Source organism: Phyllostomus discolor, chromosome 1 (genome assembly GCF_004126475.2).
Source record: "Phyllostomus discolor isolate MPI-MPIP mPhyDis1 chromosome 1, mPhyDis1.pri.v3, whole genome shotgun sequence".
Classification (NCBI taxonomy): Eukaryota; Metazoa; Chordata; class Mammalia; order Chiroptera; family Phyllostomidae; genus Phyllostomus; species Phyllostomus discolor.
The window spans coordinates 87,774,756-87,797,158 of NC_040903.2; the positions used below are offsets into that span (position 1 = coordinate 87,774,756).

At 38.6% G+C, this 22,403-nt stretch overlaps 1 protein-coding gene across 1 annotated transcript in view; it reads left to right on the forward strand.

The window, feature by feature from the left end:
- Positions 1–17,674, forward strand: part of SLC39A8 (solute carrier family 39 member 8) — a 69,609-nt gene extending 51,935 nt beyond the window's left edge. Inside the window, exons 7-9 of the mRNA XM_028506920.2 lie at positions 13,565–13,772; positions 13,966–14,150; positions 16,155–17,674. Of these exons, the coding sequence (XP_028362721.1) occupies positions 13,565–13,772; positions 13,966–14,150; positions 16,155–16,304 (543 nt within the window). The 3' untranslated portion in view covers positions 16,305–17,674. The remainder of the gene's footprint in view (positions 1–13,564; positions 13,773–13,965; positions 14,151–16,154) is intronic.
- Positions 17,675–22,403: the final 4,729 nt, after the last annotated feature.

Genomic DNA, 22,403 nt, shown 5'->3' on the forward strand with positions numbered 1-22,403 from the left:
TTAAGTTAATGATTCCTCACTTATTTCAGTTAGGTGGTGACTTTCTCCTGTCTTTACCTTTATTCATCCTGTTTATCAGTGGCCCAATTTATTTGGGTGTATTGTAAGTTTTGAATTCTTACCAGAATGGTGAGAGCCCAATATGTGAGCCCAATTATTTCTAAAGTGATGGGATATTACTGCTTTTTATTTATGTTATCAGGTGTAAGAGCATTAAAAGTAAAAAAGAGAACAAACTTCATTTTATTGAATTTCTACTCAGGAATGTCAAGTTGCTTATTGAACATAACTATATTAAGCCCTTATAGCAATGCAGTGAAGGCAGGTTAAAGAAAAAATCAATAGCTGAGAAGGTACCAGTACAGATTACCTTTGAAGGTTCAATAAACCATGCAGATCTCTGGTCTGATGCTTTCTAGTTCATCTACTTTTATTTTATTACTAGGTTATAAAGTACATATTAGAAAAACTGAAGTGAGAGATCATCATTAACAGTTTTCCAGGCTGCAAGACAAACACCCAAATCTAAAGGTTGTTTTGTATTTAGAAAGTAAAATCACAAAAATTCTTTACTGGGAAAGCATCACTTTTGCAGAAATAGTTCATATTATCTCTGGATTCATTGTAATTTTTTCGACACTGGCAAAAATTTCAGAGCCATGCAACTTATATAGCTAAACAGTAATGACAATCTTAAATTGTGCCTTCTTTTTGTGGTAACATTTCATGTTCTGAATGACATCCGTGTCTATAGGTCAAATCGGTGAAGCTATATTAATAGGCAGGAGGATGGCATTCAGTTATTCATTTTATCATTCATTCACTTGTCAGGTATCCTGTTCTATAACCTGCAGATATTGTGGTGAATTAGACAAAAGATGATTCTGCTCTCTGGCACTTTTTTCATTCCAATGAGACACACAGTTCAACATCATAGGGTTACAAATACTATGCAGGGAATTAAAATAGGATGGGATGATGTCTGGGCGGTTACTTTAATTTGGGAGCCCAGGGACACATTTAAGCTAAAAATCTGAACTGTGAGAAGCAGGTATCCATGCACAGATCCGGGAGAAGAAGGTCACGGCTGAGCAAAGAGCCTGTGCAAAGTCTGTAGGGTGGGAGAGAGTTCGGTGGGTTTTAGGAAAGAAGGTCAGCATTGGTTGGGCACAGGCACAATGGATGCTGGTATTATATGACACTGGAGAAAATTCTAGATGGAGGCCTTTCTTCAAAGTTAGTGTTAACTGTGTTCTAATATTTAAGTAGTATCACAGTTAAGTAGTATCAATAATCTCAAGTAAGTCTCTAGTTCTAAAATTACATTTTTTAACATAACAAACTCAGAAAGGTATAGTCAAGAACACAATAGTATTTATTATTCTATCCATGCTGTGGTCTGTAAACAATAGATTATATAGACTAGATTTGAAAGCCCAAAAATGGTATTTTTCCTCCCTTAGCAGTTAATTAATTAATTGATTGATTAATTAATTTTAGCCTCACCTGAGGAAATGATTATGGATTCTAGAGAGAGGGGAACAGAGGAAGAGAGAGAGGGACAGAAACATCAATTTGAGAGAAACACTGATCAGTTGCCACTTGTACATGTCCTGATCAGAACTGAACCTGCAACCCAGGCATGTGCCCTAACCAGGAATTGAACCCACAACCTTTTGGTTTACGGGATGACACTCCATCCAACTGAGCCACACTGGCCAGGGAAATTTATTTTTATTTTTTTAAGTTGAATTTCCTGGGGTGACATTAGTTGAAATAGTTATATAGTCTTCAGGTGTACAGTTCGATAATACGTCATCTGTATATTGAATTGTGTGTTTATCACCCCAAGTCAAGTTTCCTTCCATCACCATTTATTCCATCTTTACCCTCTTCTACCTGCCCCACCCCCTTTCTCTCTGGTAGTCATCATACTGTTGTCTGTGTCTATAAGTTATTTATTTATTTTTCACTTGACCCCTTCACCTTTTTTACCCAGCTGCTCAATCCCCGCCCCCAGACAGCTGTCAGTCTGTTCCATGTATCCATGGTTCTGTTTTCATTTTGTTAGCTTATTTTGTTCATTAGATTCCAAATACAAATGAATCATATGATATTTATCTTTCTCTGACTGGCTTACCTCACTTAGGAAAATGCTCTCCGGGTGTATCCCTGCTGTTGCTAAGGGTAAGATTTCCTTCTTTTAGCAAACCTCAAAGTATCAACTTAGTGTGTTCTCAGTGCTTCAGTCACTGGCATCTTCTAGTATAGGGGCTGACAACAGCAATAAAATCATTCATTATTACAGCAGTAAACTGCTGAACTCAGAATTCCTTACCTAAAACACTCAATTCTTTTGTGCAGTCTCTCCACCTTTCATTATTGCATGGGCTTCAGAGGCAAATCGTCTGGGTTCAAGTCTTGGCTTTTCCATTTCTGACTGTGGTTTTGGTCGGGTCCTTACCTCTAGTGTTCTCATACTTTATCTGTGATTCTGAGGTTGGAAGTACTCATCTCATGGCTTTTGGGAAAATATTTTGCATACAGTAAGCACTCAACAGTGTTCGTTGCTTTTGTTGCTTTTATTCTTATTTTGATGCCCTCTTCCTCCAATGATCTTCTGAGAAATGTGTCAGCCTCATAAAGCTAGTTGCAAGATGGCTGCTGATATAAAATCTTCTGCCCTGCATACCTAGGTTGTGGGTTCCATCCTCGGTTGGGGTGTGTGTGGGAGAAATCGATGTTTCTCTCTCCTTTCCTCTCTCACTGAAATCAATACACATATTTAAAATAATTCTTCTTCCCTTTAGTAGATACTGGGATGGAGGTTGATGCACTCTGAGATCTGTTGGCCAGAATATAATTTTGGCATTCCATTTCTCCATTCAGTTCAGCAAAACAAGCCAAGCTCCTCATCATTTATTTTTAAAAAACCATGTATCGAACACCTACTAACGAGCTCTGGGCTGAAATGAAAAAAAATTCCTTGTACTCCTAGAGCTTTTGATTTGGCTGTACAACTTTTAATCACAAAAGAATGGTCAAGTAAACAAGCGAAGAACAACAAAAACACTTTGGTACTTTTGAGGTGTTTTTAATGTAGAGCAACCAATTCGGAATTGATTAATGAACCATTTTTCTATGCACATCCTTCCCACTTGTGTGTAAATGTCCATGTGTTCACTCTTGGAAAAGATTAGAACAGATGTTTCATGTGACAATAATTTGTGAACCTGCCATGAGAGAAAAATGTACGTTTTCTGTTACTACACTTTCCTTTATTCAGATAAATATACAGAGTGCCCACCATGCTAGATACCAGGCAAAGAGGAGTGAAGAAGGGAGATTAAATCCCTCACCCTCTAGGGGTCACGGGTGTAGTTTGTTTGGCAGAAAGGTTTCAACCTTGTTTCTGCTCCCTTCTAGGGGTTGCACAAGTTACTGTAACCTCTTTCTGCCTCAGTCCTCTCATCTGTAAAATGAGGACAATAACCACATAGGGTTGTTGTGAAGATTAAATGACTTGTACAGCTAATGGGTTATACTCCTGATATTATCATCATTTCTATTCTGCGGCTGACAAGTGTATCCTGTATCTCTGATGCTCAGTTCCTCACTATAGAACTTCTTTTCTTAAACTGGTCATCAGATCGCCGGAGTGTCACAGTGACATCTTTAAGAGGCAACGAGGTCCTGGTGTCCTTATCCCCTGTAGTTCCCACCCCTCACGCTTCACATACAGAGTAGAAATGCCCTCTCTTTTTCTCAATTATTGAAATATAGACCAGGGTTCTGGTTGCCCTCTCACAGAGAAGACTTTTTTATTTCTAACTCTCTGTTGCTCATTTTCTTCTCTCCTGGCAGGTTGCCTGTTTCTTAACACTGCGCCATGGTCCTAACTGTCTGTTCTGTCACCATGGCTGCAGTTAGCACTTTCTCTTATCGTTCTTGTCATCTCCGTCATTCCTGCCTTTGACCACTTTCCCTAAGCTTCTTGCCCCAGGAGGCTTGCATTTGTAGATCTTCACTGCCAGTCGGAGAGCACTCTCTCATCTCTGGCAGGGCTAGTTACCCCATCCTCTGTAGTGCCTTGAGTGGGATCTTCTGCGTTGCAGTTCTTTTGACATAATTCATGTCAAATGGTAAGTACACAGCAGGCAGGCGTTGCGTGGGGTCCGTCCCTCTGCCGCACCTACCCTACCCCTGCTTCCTCATCCAAACCACCCTGGGAGCCTGCATACCGAGCAAGGTAGGTGTTCCTGTGTTTGTGGAACACTGCTTTCCAGGAGCCCGGCAAAAAATGTCTACAATTAACCCTAAAAATTAACCAATTTCCTGGTGCCTCCTGACTCCCTTTAAGACTTCTCTGTAACAATGAGAGTTGGTGGGCTGGGGAGTACATTATAAAGGCTTTTCATAAGAAATGGCACCTCGCTTCTCAAACGTATAAGAATGTTAATGCTGTCCTCGTCTGTAGTGAGAGTAGGCAAGCTTTTTGAGTGATGTAAATAGGCCATTGAGATAACTGTAAATACTAATCAGTATGTACTTTAAATGCCATTGACACAATTGTAGCATATTTTTGAAAACCCCTCATATTTCTCCTAAATTATTTTTCTGAGACAGTAAAATGATGTGCTCCTAAACTGAAAGTGAAAGGCAATTATTTCAGTTCCGTGGATCTGTCCGGGAAGCCTTGCTGTTTTGCAGGGAAGGAGACGAAGCATTGGGCTGAGATACCACGAGAGCCTGGAACACCTGCCCTTGCCGTTTGTGTCGTAGAGACCGGTGTGGGCCTGGTCTCGCACACACAGTTTAGCAATGGAATGCTGATGCGAATAATTGATCTGTGGTTTGCTGGGTCAGGTAACATCCCGCCCATGTTGAACATGATCTCACAGCCACTTACTGCCACATGGACACAAGATAAGTCCGTACTAGGTCCCAGAAACAAGTGAGGAACTGTTTTTAAGAGAAATGATAGTTAATGGCAAACGAGCACATGGCTTTACCCCGACAGCCTAGGGATCCACACTGTGGTTCTCTGGTGGGGCTTGCCAGAAGGTTCCTTTCAGCGTCTCTCTCTGCCATAGATGCTTCCAGTCCCCATGGGTCTGCTGGGTCATAAGGACCAAGACACAGGAAAGCTCGCAATGTAGCCTAGACCTGGCAGAGCCCTTTTATATTTGGGGTTTCACTGAAAAATGCAGCCTACCTATGAGTAATCAATTTCCCATTTCCCTATACTTCCAATATGTGAAAAGCCCAATTAAACATCATTTTTGGGGATCTGTTTCTTATGGCTATTCACAGCACCAATGATTATATCTGTTAGCATCTTAATAGGAAACAGATGGGACACTCAAATTAGAATAATTTCAGGAAGGTTTATTTATAGGTGTGAGTGGGGTGTGAGAGCAGCACAGGGGTAGTGCATAAACCAGGGACCAGTAATGGAAGAGTTGTGGCCACCCCTGGACCCAAAGGCTGGAAGGGAGGGAGCTGGAACGTGGGAAGGGAACTGTCTTGAGAAGAGCCATGGACTGCAACTGAATGTCATGGACAGGCTGCGGAGACCCCACAGAGGGATTTCAGAGAAATACATACCATGATTTCCCCCTCCTTTGTACCCCTGAACTGCCTTTAGGGCTCCCCAGTGGTCAGTCTCAAATGGAAACCAAGGAGCCTGCAGTGGGGGCCCATTGAGGACAGACTCAGGACAGAGGACAGGGTGAGGGGCCGGGGAGTCATGCTGGAAGGGCAGATGAAAGTGATTTCTCACAGGCCTGAGGTTTGAGTTCTGGATGCTCCTTTCTGGACTGTGAATTCCAACAAGATAGAGATTCTTTTATTTACATTTCTATCATCAGTTCTTTGCGCAGTTCCTGACTGTTAAAAAATAGGTGCTCAGTAAATAATTGAGTAGCCTAACCCCAACACCTTCTTCGTGACTTGGAGCAAGTCATTTTTATTCTTGGATTGTTATCTCCCTCATCTCTAAAATTAGAGTATCAGTATCTGTTCTGTTTTACTCATGAGGATATTGTAAAGGTCAAAAGAAAATGAAGACACTAACATTTCAACCTGCTTTGTAAATTCTGAAGTACTGAGGATATTACTTTACATCTTTAAGTTTCTTTCCTCCTATACCCATTTAACTATCTGATTCATACCAACTTATTACCTCAGACTTCATACTTTTACTTTCTGGCTAGTTAATCTCATGACTCTTGCACATACCTTGAACTTCAGTAGTGGAAAGTCAGTAGCTTTCTTTAAGATTATTTTTATGCCCAACCTCAAGAATCCTTGTTTAAAAATTTCATCTTTTTCTTTATAACAAGTGTCTGTACCCTCTTCCTTTCTTAAAGCTCTTTTTTGGCTGTACATTTAATTTTCTCCTTTTTTTCCTCCAATAGACTTGATCAGTATGCTTTTGAATATATTCAAGGATCATACATGACAAATTTTTTGTTTTGCACACTTTTCTCTTAGGCAGTTTTGTTTTTCTTATAATAATGCTGTGTTCATCTGTACTTCATTATGTAAAATAATCTGTATGATACAGTAATTATCATTTATGAAGCACTTAGTGGTTTATAAACATTGCATTTAATCATCACAATTCTATGAAGTTGGTAGTATTATTTTCACCATTCTACACATGAGGAATCTGAAATCAGATTCCATGTAACTTTTTTTTAAAAAAGAGCTTCATATTTTAAAGAGCAGTTTTAGGTTCACAACATAATTGAGAAGAAAGATTCCCCATATAACTCCTGTCCTCACACATGTATAGCCTCCTCCATTATCAACATCCTCCACCAGGTCAGTGAATCTGATACAATCGATAAACCTACAGTGACGCATCACGATCAACCTAAGTCCATAGTTTAGAGTTCACTCTCAGTGTTATAAATTCTTTGGGTTTGGACAAATTTGTAATGATACTTATAAGTCATTGTTGTGTCATATAGAGCAGCAATTTTCAACTGGTGTGCCGCAGCAGACCGGTGTGCCACAAGAGTTTTTAAAATATGCAATACCTGATATTTAGTCAGGGACACTGACCTCTTTTTCCCTTTAGACTGTCAAATTAAAGAATGACAACAGTCAACACAACAGTAGTCATTTGGTGTGAATGAATCAAAATTATACCCATTTTTTCATCAGCTCAGCAAAAAATATATTTTTTGGTAAGCCTCAGAATTTTAGTAATTAATTTATGTGTGCTGTGAGATGAAAAAGGCTAGAAAATCGCTGATGTAGAGTAAATTCACTACCCTAACAATTCTCTTGTATCACCCATTTATCCTTCTCTCTCCCCCACCCCCGGCAACCACTGATCTCTGTACTGCCTCCACAGTTTTGCCTTTTTCAGAATGTCCTATAGTTGGAGTCACACAGTATGTAGCCTTTCAGATTGGCTTTTTTCACTTAGTAATATGCATTTACAGTTCTTCCATGTCTTTTCATGGCTTGATAGCTCTTTTTTTGAAGGAGGGTGGGTTAATAATATTCCATTTTTGTGGATAATACCATCATTTATTTAGCCATTCACCTACTGAAGCTTGGTTGCTTCCAAGTTTTGGAAATTTGGAATAAAGCTGCTGTAAACATGTTTGCATAAAAGTTTTCAATTTCTTTGGTACTTCTAAGTACCAAAGAGAGAAATTACTAAGTCATATGGTAAGAATATATTTAGCTTTGTAAGAAATTGCCAAACTGTCTTCCAAAGTGGTTGTGTCGTTTTGCATTCCCACCAGCAATGAATGATAGTTCCTGGTGCTCCATATCCTCACCAGTACTCGATGATGTCATTGTTCCCAATTTTGGCCGTCCTAATAGGTATATACTGTTATCATGTTGTTTTAATTTGATTTTCCCTATTTTCCTGATGACATATAATGTGGAGCTTATTTTCATGTGCTTATTTGCTATCTGTGTATCTTCTTTGGTGGCATGTCTGTTAATGTCTTTGGCCCATTTTTTAATCATGCTGTTTGTTTTCTTATTGTTTAGCTTATGAGTTCTTAGTGTATTTTGTTTAACAGTCCTTTACCATATGTGCTGTTCACAAATATATTTCCCAGCCTATGTCTTGTCTTCTCATTCTATTGCCATTGTATTTTAGAAAGCAGAAGTTTTTAATTTTAATTAAAAACTTTAATTAAAGGTTATCCAGGTTATCAATGGTTTCTTTCATGGATTGTGCCTTTGGTGTTGTATCTAAAAAGTTACTGCCCTGCCCAAGGTCGTGTATGATTTCTCTTGTGCTATCTTCCAGGAGTTGTATAGTTTTGCATCACTTTTGGGTTATGACCCATTCTGAGTTCACGTTTGTGAAGGGTGTGCGGTCTGTGTCCAGATCATGTGTGTGTATGTGCATGTGAACAGATGTCCACTTGTTCCTGCACCAGTTCTTGAAAAGACTCTCTTTTCTCCGGTGTATTGCCTCTGTTACTTCATCAAAGATCAGTGAACCATATTTATATGAGTCTATTTCTGGGCTCTCTATTGTTCCATTGATCTATTATCTATTTTTTCACCAATACCACACTGTCTTGATTACCATAGCTGGATAGTAGGTCGATACCAGGTAGTGTCAGTTCTCCAACTTTGGTCCTTTCCCTTAATATTCTGTTGGTTATTCTAGATTTTGTTGCCTTTCTATATATACTTCCAAATCACAAAACATCCATAAAATAACTTGATGGGATTTTGATTGGGATTGCACTGAATTATAGATCACATCGGGAAGACCAGACATGTTGATGATATTGAGTCTTCTGATACTTAAATATAGAATCTCTCTCCATTACTTAGTTTTTCTTTAATTTCTGTCTTCATAGTTTTGTGTTTTGCTGTATACAGATCTTGTACATATTTTGTTAAATTTATACCTAAGTATTTTTTCTTTGGGGGAACTAATACAAATGGTATTTTCAAATCCATTTGTTACATGCTGGTATATAAGAAAGCAATGGACTTTTGTATATTTTGCTATAATTGCCTATTTGTTCCAGCATCTTTTTTTTTGTCAGTTCTTTTGGATTTTCTGTACAGACTCTCATCTGCCAACTAGGGCAGTGATATTTCTTTCTTCCCAATGTGTATATACCTTTTGTTTCCTTTTCTTGTCTAAGTGCATTAGCTAGGACCCAAACAACTTTCTGAAAAACACAGAGATCTTAAGTAGCAGAGCCAATGTTCAAACTTACACCCATTTGATACAAAAGCACATATGTACCCTTTAATCATTAAGCTATCTTACATTTAGTGCTCTTTTCCTTAAAACCCACCCATCTTTATTTGCAGCCTCTTTATTTATAAAATTCTTTCAGCATGGAATCTGGAATTTAATATTTACCTGCAGTGGTTGTTTGATTTCACCTTCTTACTGATAGAACATATAAACAATAAACCAACCATAAACACATTTTTATTAACCATGGTTCATCTTACCTCCTCCAATGAAGAATGAGGTCTTACTGTGTTCATGCTGATCTTTGCAGCCATTAACCCAACAAATAGTTTCATTTTAGTGGGACAATATACCCTCTTTTCAATCCAGATCAAACCTACAGGCAGCCTGCCTCTCTAGCTTTACCTTGTTTGTTGGTGATAATAACTCCTGAGTCATCACAAATTCATTTTTCCCTCTTGCTGGTTCTCATCCCATGGCTTTAATGCTGTGTTTTCTGAGTATTAAAATAATATGTACTTGCAAGAAAATCCAGAAAACCCATTCCAGATAAAAAACATACAAATAAAGATCATCCAGTTCTATCTCCCAGGGATAACTGTGCTTAGCATTTTTATATTATCATCCCAAATGTATTTTCACTTAGACCGTTGTGGAGTTATAATAATTGTTTTTACAAAAAGTGCCCAATAGACATGCTGTTTTACACTTTTTTTTTTCACCTCACCACTATGTTTGGGACATCTTTACATGTGGAAATATATAGATATTCATCATCTTTACTACTCTACATACTATTTTAATGTAGATGTAAGCCATATTTATATGATCTATATTTGACTGAAGGATAGCCCCATCCTTTCTTTTTCTTTCCTTATCTTCCTCCCCCTCCTCTTTGCCTTCTTCTCATTCTTCTCTACCTTCTCCTTATTCTCCTTTTAATCTTTCTCCTCTCTCCATTTCTCTTTCTCCTCTTCCCACCTCATGCCACTCCTCTTTCTTCGTGTCCTCCTCTTCTTCCTCTTCCCTCATGCCCTCTTCTTTTTTTTTGATCTTCCCCTTCCTTGCTTAAATGTAAACTGTTTTGCAATAAGCCCACTTGCTTTCTTCATTTTGATTTCTCAGTACATTTCCTTTCTTTTACTTTTTGCTTCTTCCATTCTTATGAGTCTGCTTAGTCTCTCCTCTCCTCATATGACTATAGTCCATGATATATTCTCTCTCTCCCCATTCCGATTATTCTATAGTTTTCTTGGATTTTCATTTTCATTAATAACTAGGGTGAGAGATGTTCACAACTTTGCTGATGATTATTACATAGTAATCCTTGTCAGAGCCAAGCTAGAATTCAGCTCTGGATTTTGGACCTTTGGTCTTTTTACTAGATTGAATTGCCTCATCATGGCTGAGGTTAAACATAGGCTTACATTTAATGTGCATGTTACACAAAAAAGCAAGCAAGCAAACGATAACAACAGCAAAGAAAAAAAAGGAGGGGAGAGACAAATACTCACTAACTTAACTAGAAGGAATTGAATTTAGTGTTCTCTCTGCTCAGTAACTTACTTTCAAGCAAATTAAAAAAATAACTTTCTGTGAACATATGCATACTTTGTTTCTTCCAAAGCTATTAAAAATGTATAACTGTTAACCTACCCAACCCAACAGTTATATATATTTGAGACCTAGGCTTACAGAGCTAAAAGGAAGCATAGTAAATAGAGTCAATAATATCTGGGCTTAGAGGTAAGGTGATCATGCCTGATATGTTAATTTCTTTTTCAGAATTAAAGGAATTTGTATACAGAGTTTGTATATACTATAAAATATCATCAAGGTTATCAAGGCTAAACTATCACATGTAAACAAAGAAGTTATAAATTGTAATTGAAAAATTAAAAAGAAAATAAAAATATTGTAAAATATGTGATTAGGTAAACTAAGTTTGGAAGATGAACACAACTGGTCTTATTAAGTGCATCTTAACAGTAAGTTTGTGCAAAGCCAAGGTCTCTTTCTGTATGGTTTTTCTCATGACCACCTTTGTTTTTCCATTGGCAGCAATTGCTTCCTGCTCTGGAGCATTTATTCCAAGCTATGTATTCAACCATAATTTTTTATACTTTTGTGCATTCAAGATACATTAATGGTTAAATTAATTAAATAAGAAGATCATTTGACTGAGGTGTCTCTAATGCTATGGTGGTCTATGGAAGCAAAACCAAATCTAAGCCTGTGAATGCCTGAAGGGTACAAAATTGAAATCTAGGGGCCAACAGTCGCAAATGGCTGACTAGGCTGTAAGCTACAGCCAATCAATAATTGCTTTGCTTTGCTTTTGTCTCTTCTCTGTAAAATTCTCTCCCTGAGCCCCTGGTGGTGAAGAGCTGGAACCACTTCCCGTTTGACACCGCCATATTTGAATCGATTTTTGCTCAAGTAAACTTAAAACATTTTTAATTTGCCTCAAGAAATTAAGTTTAGTTAGCTTAGTTTAATGTTATCTTTTAACATTATAAAGTAAAAAGACCACATTTTAAGACCAGATGGAATTTTTTTATGCTGATGAGATTTGTCTTTTAAAATAAAATGAGATTAAAACACAGTCCCACATTGCTTCAAGTGTTTAAGAGCAGTTTTTGGAGAGAAGGGGGTGTTCTCCTTGTGAGCTGCCTCCGGACCCTGTTACAAATAAGAAGTGCCTGCCCACTCTGTCCGCTATACCTTTGGAGGAGTGAAATAGTTACAACAACAACAACAACACCCACCCCACTTTTTCCTTTATATGCCTGGATAAGTTGACTAACACTTCTGTGCTGTAGTTCCCCAACTATAAAAGGATGATAACAATTGTGTTTCACTCATGGAGTCGTTCTAAAGGCGTTAAATATCTAAGTGCTCAGAACAGTGCCAGGCACGGAATAAAACTATATAGCTTTGCTGTGACTATTTCTTCTGCTATTATGATGACTACCACTACCACTACTATTGCTAGCATGAACAGTTCCCCCTCCTTCCATAATAAATTTCAGAATTCATTGGCTCCCAATGACTTTGGCTATGCCTACACACAAAAATCATCCACCAAAGATGACGGTGTACCACTAATGAAACAGTGAAAGGATGTATTGCAAGCTCTAAAGTAAATTCTGGCAGAACAACCCCCAAAGTGTTTTCTGTAATGAAGTGATGTTGGAGTAAATATAAAATCTCTCAGATGATTGCTCGGAAGGAAGTCCCTCTCAGCTGGATAGCTAATGTGCACTTTAAAAAAGTCAGTCATGTACTTTACATCTTGCTTCTCCAAGGTAAATACACTTCTTGAAGACAGAAGCCGTATTTTCTGCTTCCGTGTGTTTCTTGAAGCATTGAGTGCACTGTTGTACAAATTGCAGCTGCTCAATAAACATGTTGATTAGCTGCTGAGGCACAGTTGAGGGGAGGGGAATTAGGAATAAAGTATTCTCTCATTAATAGCAAATTGCTTCCCTACTTAAAAATGTATTTGCATTTTATTATCTTTTTTTTCCAGTTTCTGGAAAACACTTCAGTTGACATTTGTCATTTGATTTTTTATACAATTGTGTAAGCCTAATGAAAATTTATATTCTTACAAAGGGTCCCTGTAAGATTTTATATTTTTATTATTGTTTCAAAATAGAAAGAAGTGTTAGGGTAAAGGCAAGTCTGTTTCAATCACACTTCATGAAATATTTAAATTATAGCTGGTAGGGACCACGTTGTTACAGTCTACACACCCAGCGTGGCACCTGGAAGACTGTGGAAACTTAGTAGGTCATGGAAAAATAAATGAACCATTTGATACATTCTCCTCATTTTATTGCTGAAGCAACTGTGGGCCAGTAACTTGCTCACAGTCACGTAGTGGCAGAGGAGGGGCTAGAGAAATGCTCTTTGATGTCCCTGTGCTTTAAATGTGGATTTCATGTTTAAATTGTAACATGGAAAAGACTTAAAATTTAGTCTTTGAAAAAGGTTTTTTTAATTTTAATGTATGTGAATAAATCAAATTCATAGTTTAATATCTGCTACATTTCAGGAAGGCAGTAGTAGGAATTTGTTCATACAAATCAGAGGATTGTTTTAAGAGGAAAGTAAAATAAAATGTCTTTTGAGTAGCTCATTCAAGGCCTGTCCATCTATTCATTTCCTTTTTCCCTACCACAGATTTCCTTTTCTTCGTTACACAGGGTTAGGGGTTCCCATCCACTATGAAAGACTTTCTGTTATAACCATATTTCTGTCTTCCTCAAGACATAACGTATCTGCTTCTCTGTGTATCTTAGACTTTCAAGAAATGTTGGTTATTCTGTTGATTGATTTTCTGCCATTTTACAGCATGAAAAAAAGGAGTCAAGCTCCTGTACTTGTCTGAAGGGGCCCAAGCTGTCAGAAATAGGGACAATTGCCTGGATGATAACGCTCAGCGACGCCCTCCACAATTTCATCGATGGCCTGGCAATCGGGGCTTCCTGCACCTTGTCCCTTCTCCAGGGACTCAGCACTTCCATAGCAATCCTGTGTGAAGAGTTTCCGCACGAGCTGGGTAAGGGGCTCTGCTCACGTTGCAAAGTCAGTGGGTACTTTTTGGTTTCAGTGGAGTGAGACATTTCAGGCGACACACTCAAAATTTCTGCTGATGGCGTTGGACTAGAGAAACCCTTGTTAGACATTGATTATCTTTCATTCCAGCCAAAAATGGAAAAACCTCTTCATCTGATATTTTCTCCTTCTTCTAGGGGACTTCGTGATCCTACTCAATGCAGGAATGAGCACTCGGCAAGCCTTGTTATTCAATTTCCTGTCTGCATGTTCCTGCTATGTTGGGCTAGCTTTTGGCATTTTGGTGGGCAACAATTTTGCTCCAAATATTATATTTGCACTTGCTGGAGGCATGTTCCTCTATATTTCTCTGGCGGATATGGTAAGAAATTTTCAAATTTTATCTTGTTTTAGTTTAAAACATAAATAAACATCTTGGTTACAATTTGACTAAGGGCAAAAGGAAGTTTTTGTTGTAATTTGAAACATTCCTGGTTTAACAGATAACTCTTTTTGAGTACTCTGTACCAATAGCAGTTTGTAAGGGATTCTCATTGATTCTTTAATCTATGATCCTATTGATAGAAGAGGAAATAAATAATTTTCATTGAAGTAGAGATTTTTCCCCAATATTTTTTTGTCCTGTGGTAGATAAAACTTGTGTTTTATTATGGTGAGTCCCTTGGGAGTTTTCCTACTCTTTTGAGAGGATATTGCATTGAAAGAGGAATAACTTGTTCTGCAAATAGAATTTTGTTATTCCAAAGTTCTAAACAGTACCAACATTTGGGGTTAAACTAAAACTGGCAAATTAAAATTGGATAATATGTACTTGGGTCCATTTATATTTGTATCTGTATTTATGTCTACATATTTATTTGTGTGTGTGTGTGTGTGTGTGTGTGTGTGTGTAAGAGGCAGAATATAAATGATTCTGTGCATTTTCAAATGAATCATTGACAGGTTTTTAGAACATGAAGAGGTGCTAAGTGTATGCAAATCAGGGAATATTTCCTTTGCATTTGGAACTGAATATGTATTACAGACATAATTTAATAATTTAATTTCCTCCATCTGCATTCTTAGCTACAAATGATAACTCTCTAACTCTGTTCATTGTGCTGTGCTGACCCTGAGAACCACCACTGCATTTGTATTTTTCTTCACAGTATTAATGTCTCCTACTCTGTGCTAGGTCATCACTTCTCCTTTCTCTGACATGTGAACAGAATCCATTAGAGTGTTTAGTTTGTGGAAATAATACTGATAAATGATGCTGTATATACTTGCAGCAGTTTCACTCTTTTCAGAGTGGTTTCACCCTCTTTATCCTTGCAACGATTTTCTTACATCGGGCACATGGCTGGCTGTGGAGGCGTTTTGGATGCTGGCATTGTACGATGCACCGCTGCAGCCCGAGCAGGCATTTCAGATTATGCCTTTAAAAATGGCATTTACAGATCTCCGCATGGAGGCTGTTCAGTAGAAATTACCTGCTGAGAAAGGGCAGATCTTAGATACAGAACTTGGGGTTTTAATTGCTTTCACTGTAATGAGATTGTTATAGTGTTCAATCCTAGAGCAGTGCATAATTTATTTGAAAACCTTGTAATTTTGTGAGGGGTAGAGCAAGCAAAAGGACACAAACTGAAAAGAACAGAAATTACATGTATAGTGATTGCTAAAAAATTATTTATTCACATACGGTGATTCTGGAAATTGACAGGGAACTGGGGGAAACACAGTGACAGGAGAGGTGCAGGCCCCTCATTCAGGGGGCTTCCCGTTTACAAAGAGGGGGACTTAAATTCAACACACAAGCAAAATCACACACATGATTAGTAATTACAAATAAAAAATCTGTGAAATAAAAGTAAGGCAATATGTATGATGAGAGATGAAAGTAAGGGAATCTAATGTAAGTTAGAAGGGGCTAAGAGAAGCCTTTCTAGGAAAATATGATTTAAGTTGAAACCTGAAGGATTTAGCTCATTGAAAAATTGGAGGCAGAAGAGTTCAGATAGAAATTTTGGTGAGTTTGAAGATTTGAGGAAGGAGAGAGGCTGGATGCGCTTGAGATCCTGAAAGAATGGTGTGGGTGGAGGAGGGCAGAGAGAGAGAGAGAGAGGGGAGAGGAAAAGAGAGAATAAAATGAACTAAATCCCATTCCACTGGTTGATTAACTCACTTGGGGAACACTATTTTAATACTTTTATTCTTGTTGGTGTCTAACAAGGCTGGATATTACTGTGGTGCTTTCTGTGCTAAAACATTTAAACATCTGAAATAGAAGATCATCCTCCACCCCCACAGAAATCTGTAGATGGCTATTTTATGCTTTACCACAAGATGGCAACAGTTGTCTGACAATGTGTCTTCCTTCTAGTTTCCAGAGATGAACGACATGCTGAGAGAAAAGGTAACTGGAAGAAAAACCGATTTCACCTTCTTCATGATTCAGAATGCTGGCATGTTAACTGGATTCACGGCCATTCTGCTCATCACTTTGTATGCAGGAGAAATTGAATTGAATTAACAGGAAATGGAAGGTAGTGTTGTTAGTGAAGGCATTTAATAAATAAAAACGTCTCCGAAAGGATTTTAAGCTGGTTCTGTTTAGGTAAAAGATAATTTTTTCAACTGTAAGCTGAGGAAACTTGTTATTGCTTTCAGATCTGTGAAATAGGCCAATATTTGTTATTAAAAATGTTTCAAAAGCTTGTCAGTTCCAGTCTGAAAAGCCTTGCATACAAGATCTTTGGTAAATACGCACTTTTTCATGTATTGTACATATTAGAAAATCACCACAAAGCAAGAAGTATGCAGTCTGTAATCACTGAGACCTCAAAACCCAGAAAAAAATACAAGCTAGGTTTCATAAGCTTTCAAACCTCTATGGTAGGATCATAAGTTCAAGTGGTTTCAGAGTGGTTTTCTTTTAATTAATTTGTTCCAGCTCTTTCATGAGCAAGGACATCAAGATGCAGAAGAGAACCAAAATGTATCCAGCACAGATACAAATGATTCCAAGGCCTTACTGAACCTAGGAAAGAAAGCTCTCATAGCTTTTGTCATTTTATATTTTATTTAGGTGTTTATAGGATTGTTTTTGAAAACCATTCAATATGAATTATGAAGTCATTAAAGCTTTACTATCCCTAGTATGGCTAGACTTTATTTGATACTTTAAGTGTAAACTGTACAGATTTCACAAAAGGCAGGACTTGTTCTGCAGGACGCCGGCTGTGGGCACACCAAGCAACCGGCAGGTCGGGATGCACGCCCGTGACTGACAACTCAGTTTCTGCGTACCCTGTGTTTGTCTGGCGAAGGTGAACATTCTGTTGGTTTGTAGAAAGAATTTGAATGTAATTTTAGGTAATCTTCTTTTAAAGGTGAACACAATTGTTCAGCAAAGGATATTTTCAATAAAGGCAAAACAATAACTGGACTGCTGCATGTCAAGGACCAGTTGCCTGGAAAATATGCATTCCTTAGGGAATTGAGAGTCATTCAGAAAAGACTTCTTTGGTGTTCAGTCTGCATTCTTCCTGTGTGGTATACTTTGGGGGAAAATCTACACACCATGGTTATTTTTCTACCTTTTATAAAAGACAGAGCCTATTTTCTCATTTAACTGATATAGAAAGTTGGTCTGAGATTGAACATCCTAACCTCAATTCACACTCCCAAGTCACTTAAGGGAAGATGATTTGACAGTGAATAAAATGACTTCTAAAAGCCAATAGTGATCTCAGGAATTACATTTTCCCACAGAGTTTAAAATGGTGTCATATAGCCATAATGCAGATCTGATGGATATTTAACATGTATATGAATGTACATTTCATTTTATGACTGACAATTAAAAAAATTATTGTTTGACCAAATATACCTTTGAAACCATGGATTGTGTCATTCATTATTAAATTTAAGTATGTATCTTGAGTAACTTCATTATACTTGGTATTACAGGGGAGAGAGAGAAATAGGAAATTGGTGATGTGTTTCTTTCAAGGATATTCAGCAAATAAAAACTATAAAGCCTAATAATTGTTTATTCAAACCAGTCAGCACAGGATCTATTTTTACCATGTCATCTGTTTACACAATTTTAAGAAATAACCTTCACCTCTTTGAAGCGCCAATGGTATGCCTGGGTTAGGGAACTGCTCACAGCACGACGTTAGAACAGACTCTTGTCGGTGCAGATCATGGTGCATGTGCACTGTCTAGGTGGTGCCCTGGCCACCCTCCGGCCGTCCTTTTCAGGTGTGAGTCGAACACAGGTACCAAGGCCCAGAAACCAAAGAGAAAATTGCTACGTATTGGAGACTATGGTTACATGATTGGAAATGGAAATGGACATGGAAAGCCATGATTACACTTATATTACCCTAGACAACTATTTGACAAAGTATAACTCTACTCGTCAACATGGCTTATGCTGAAGCATTTATTGTACTAGTTGAACATTGCCTAATTTTTAGACTTTAAATATGCTATGACAAAACCCAAAAATGACTCCAAGGCATTATATACTGGGTCACATACTTTTATTTTGGCATTATTAAACTTTTAAAAATGCCTACTATAGCTTGCACTTTTTGAGTGATGTATTGGATCCTGTCTAAGTCTGTTCAGGCTGCTATAACAAAATACTTCAAGCTGAGTAGCTTATAAACAATAGACATTCACTTCACACAGCTCTGGAGGCTGGATGTTCAAGACCAAGGTGCCAGCAGAATTGGTGTCTGGCGAGAGCCTGTTTTCTGGTTCACAGACTGTGCCTTTTTGCTTTGTCCTCACATGGTGGGAGGGGCAAGGGAGCTCTCTGGAGCCTCTTTTGTAAGAGCACTAATCCTATTCACGAGGGCTCCATCCTCATGACCTTCATACTTCCCAAAGCCTCTACCTAATTCCATCATCTTTGGGGCTAGGATTTCAACATATGAAGCAGGGGGAATACAAGTATTCCAAACATAGAAGACCCCTATTCCTACCTGAGGAATCAGAGGCTCACACCAGGTTATTCTCACACTCACAGGTTTGTTGATTGGAGTTCAGCTGACCGAGCCCAGGCTTTTGCTGGGTGGCTCAGCTTCAGATTGGGGTGCTTCCAGGCTGGGCTGCTGCAGTTGGAGGTGTGCAAAGCCATGTGGCCAAGGGCATGGTGTGTAATTCTAATACAGAGGAAGAGTGCAGAAGTACAAAAAAGTTCGATCTACCTTAAGTGATGTCTATAGGCTATCTACTATTTCATTTTACTTGGTAGAAATATCTAATACTGATAATAACTCATTAGAAGCTTCCACAACCACTTCCTTATTCTAACTCAAATATTTATTCTGATTTCTTTTATTTGAACACTCTTTTCTTTTCTTTACCAGTGTAAGTTATTAAAGTGTGGATGTGTGGCTGCGACACTAGTTCATTGCTAGTGAAGTCAGGACAGCTTGTGCTTGCTCAGTTTGTGAGTCTAACACTGCCGTGTTTGTTTCTACAGCTGTTGCTCAGTGTGGCCAACAGGAGAGCTCACTGGTATGACAGCTCCCGAACAGCCTTTTATCATGACCTTCAGCTGCTTAGTAAAGCCTTATGAATTGGGTGTTTCCAATCTATGATACCTAAAGAGGTTTCTTTAAACAGGAGCTTAAATTTTTAAAAAAGTAATTAATTGAGACAACCAAAACAGCATTATGAGTTTACCAGGTAATTAACATAGATGTCTTCCTTTGGGGCTTTCTTTGATTTTTTATCAATGGGCTTCCATGATTTCCAGGTGCTTTGTTCAGTTAAGATCCATTACAGTACAAGAGGTTCTTAACTCTATAATAAATATGTTCCCTCATACTGATGTTGCTATAGTTACTGTCTCACTGTCACTTACCTGACACTTTGTCTTCCCCCAGCTGTAGGTGGCAACACCTGCATCAGGTTGCATCACCCTTGGCCTCCTTTCTGTGCCAAGTATGCATGAAGCATCCTCTCACAGACCTTTAACTTTCTTTATTGGGAATTCCCAACTTCTCTATGTCTCATAATCAGTGATCCTACTAGTAAAATTTCAGGGAAGCTAAAGTGGCGTGATAAACCCACAACTCCAAATACTTGTTCTATTCATTCTATGATAGGCATTTCCCCCCAATTTTAACATTTCCAAATGACACACCACAATCACTGGCAACCAGGAGACATTGCTGAGGTTGTTATAATTGTGTGAAAATTAAAATAACCTGTTGGAGTCTGGGAAGGCCAAGAAAATGCCAGCATCACTGTGTTTAGGATGTAATGGTGTGTAATAACAGGCACTTAAGCACGTCAGGTTTACTTTCCTTCTCATCATGAAAGGAGAGTGGTAGAGGCGGTGTAGGGCTGGCCTGGCAGTCTCATGGTCAGTGGGACCCGGGCTCCTTTGATCTGTCATCTAGGGCTTCTGACTTCAAGATTACTTCGTGTTCTAAGATGTTTGCTGGAGGCATCCAGCCTTATAGTCCAAATTATACGTTGCAGGGAGGGGGATGGGATAGAAAAACCAAATATTCACAGCTAGCTCTTCATCACTCTTAAAGAAGATATAGACAGTATTCTAGTCAGAAGTAATAAATAGTAGTCTAGTTATATTCACCAGCCAGAATTAGCTACATAGCCATACCAACTTGAAAGAGAAGCCAGGCCATACTGCTCCAATAGTATCAGGGTTCTGTTACTAAGAAGCAAAAATGGACATTGTATAGACTAGTTAGTGGCCATCTCGGGTATGACAGGTTTGTGCCCAATTCACTTGAGGGAGTTACTGCTCTAGACAGCTCTGACACAGCCAGTTCAGTGCGCTGCTGCTTTCAGGGTCTCTCATGACTCGTTTTCAGATAGATTGTGTATCACCTGGACCATTTGAACTATACTGATGTACATGACCAGTCTTACCAACAGTATAGCACGTACAGGTTATATGTATCTTTGTACTTTCTCTGTCTAAATTTTAAGAAAACCAAAAACAAAACAAAACAAAAAAAATCCAAACCCAAATTTTAAGAAAACTGAAAAACAAAATAAAACAAAACAAAACAAAAGAAAAACCACATTCAAACCCAAACCTCCTTTTCTATGGACTTTTATCTTTCTGTTTAAAACTCTTCTATTACCAGGCTCATATCTAGTACTGTGAAACTGACAGCAGAAATTGGAAAAAATAAATTAAAAAAGTATTTATTTCCCCTCTCCCAAAATGGGCCATTATAGCTATTTAGCATAAGCATAGTTGGGTCAGAAATGTTATTATCTGATTTTTGTATATAATAAAATGGTGACCACTGGTGACGTCAAATCTCATCATCATTTAGTTTGGCCGGACACAGCGAGATTGCCAAAGACAGGTTTTGATGGGTGGAGCTTGTGAAGTTGTGTTTCTACTTCGACGACTGTGCGTGTTACCCCCACAATGGCAGGGCCCAGTCAGTCCATGCAAAAACCCCAGCAAGGCAACACGATGCTAATTTATCACCATGTGTGTGGTCACCAAAGGGATGGTCTGATTAAGGGTCGTGGGGAAGAAAAATAAAGACAAAACATGGTAAATTATAGCTGATAGTCTGTTAGGAAGAATTCAAATCAGAAATGCTTCCCTCCCTCAAAAAGCTGAGGAAGTTTTTAAAACCTGTCTTGTTTTCGATTTTGTGGCCAGCTACACCAGCGGGTCTTGAGTGCGCAACAAGACCTCACCGTCGTTGGGGTGACGCGGTGGGCTGGGGTCTGGCTGCCCTCTAGAAAACAGGCTGAGAGGGTGCTGGCAAGTGGCTTTGGAGGTCAAGTGAAGGGACTTTCGCTGTGTTTGGCTTGACCTTCAGTCCTAGAGTTTGTTGGGACAAAGGGTACATAAATATTCATTTGGCCTAGTGGGAGCCACTTGGGGTGTGAGAGAGCTGGTCTGGAACATTTTAAATCTTATGTCAGAGGGGTACCATCCTGAGCACAGAGAAGGTCAGCACTGAGTGGACTTCCGGAACCAAGCTTGGAGCCGGGTGGGAGAACTGGAACATACCATTGGAGAGGAACCCCTCTGGAGAATCCTAACAGTGTTGGTAAGAGAAAGGATTAGCTTTTTAAAAATTGATTTATTTCCCATTACAGTTGACATACAATATTATTCTGGTTTCAGCTATACAACATAGAGTGATTACATACAATATTAGATTAGTGTTCGGCATACAACATCGAATGATTAGACATTTATATTCCCCACTGAAGAGAAAGGTTTAGACAGCATGAAGCCATATTTTGACTGTACCAGTCAAGCAAGAGCTTTTCTCTGCCTCCTTCTACCTCCTCCATCCAAACACTTAACCCTGGTGGGGCCCAAAGCCACAGGTAACAGGCACGGGGAGTAAGAGAGATGGAAGCCTCATGCTTGTATAAAGATGGAAGTACTGATCAATATATGGGACTGGATACTTGTAATAATTGACCTGAGACTATGTCTTAAGGTGATTGTAGGACTTTACACTCCCCCGGAGTCTGTGTCAGAACAGTCATTGTGCCAGGCCAAGTTTTACCCAGCCCGATGCCCCAAGCATGTGAGGAAGAAAACCCAAGTTTTTTCGGGTTTACCATGTAAGAACTACATGGCAACATGCTG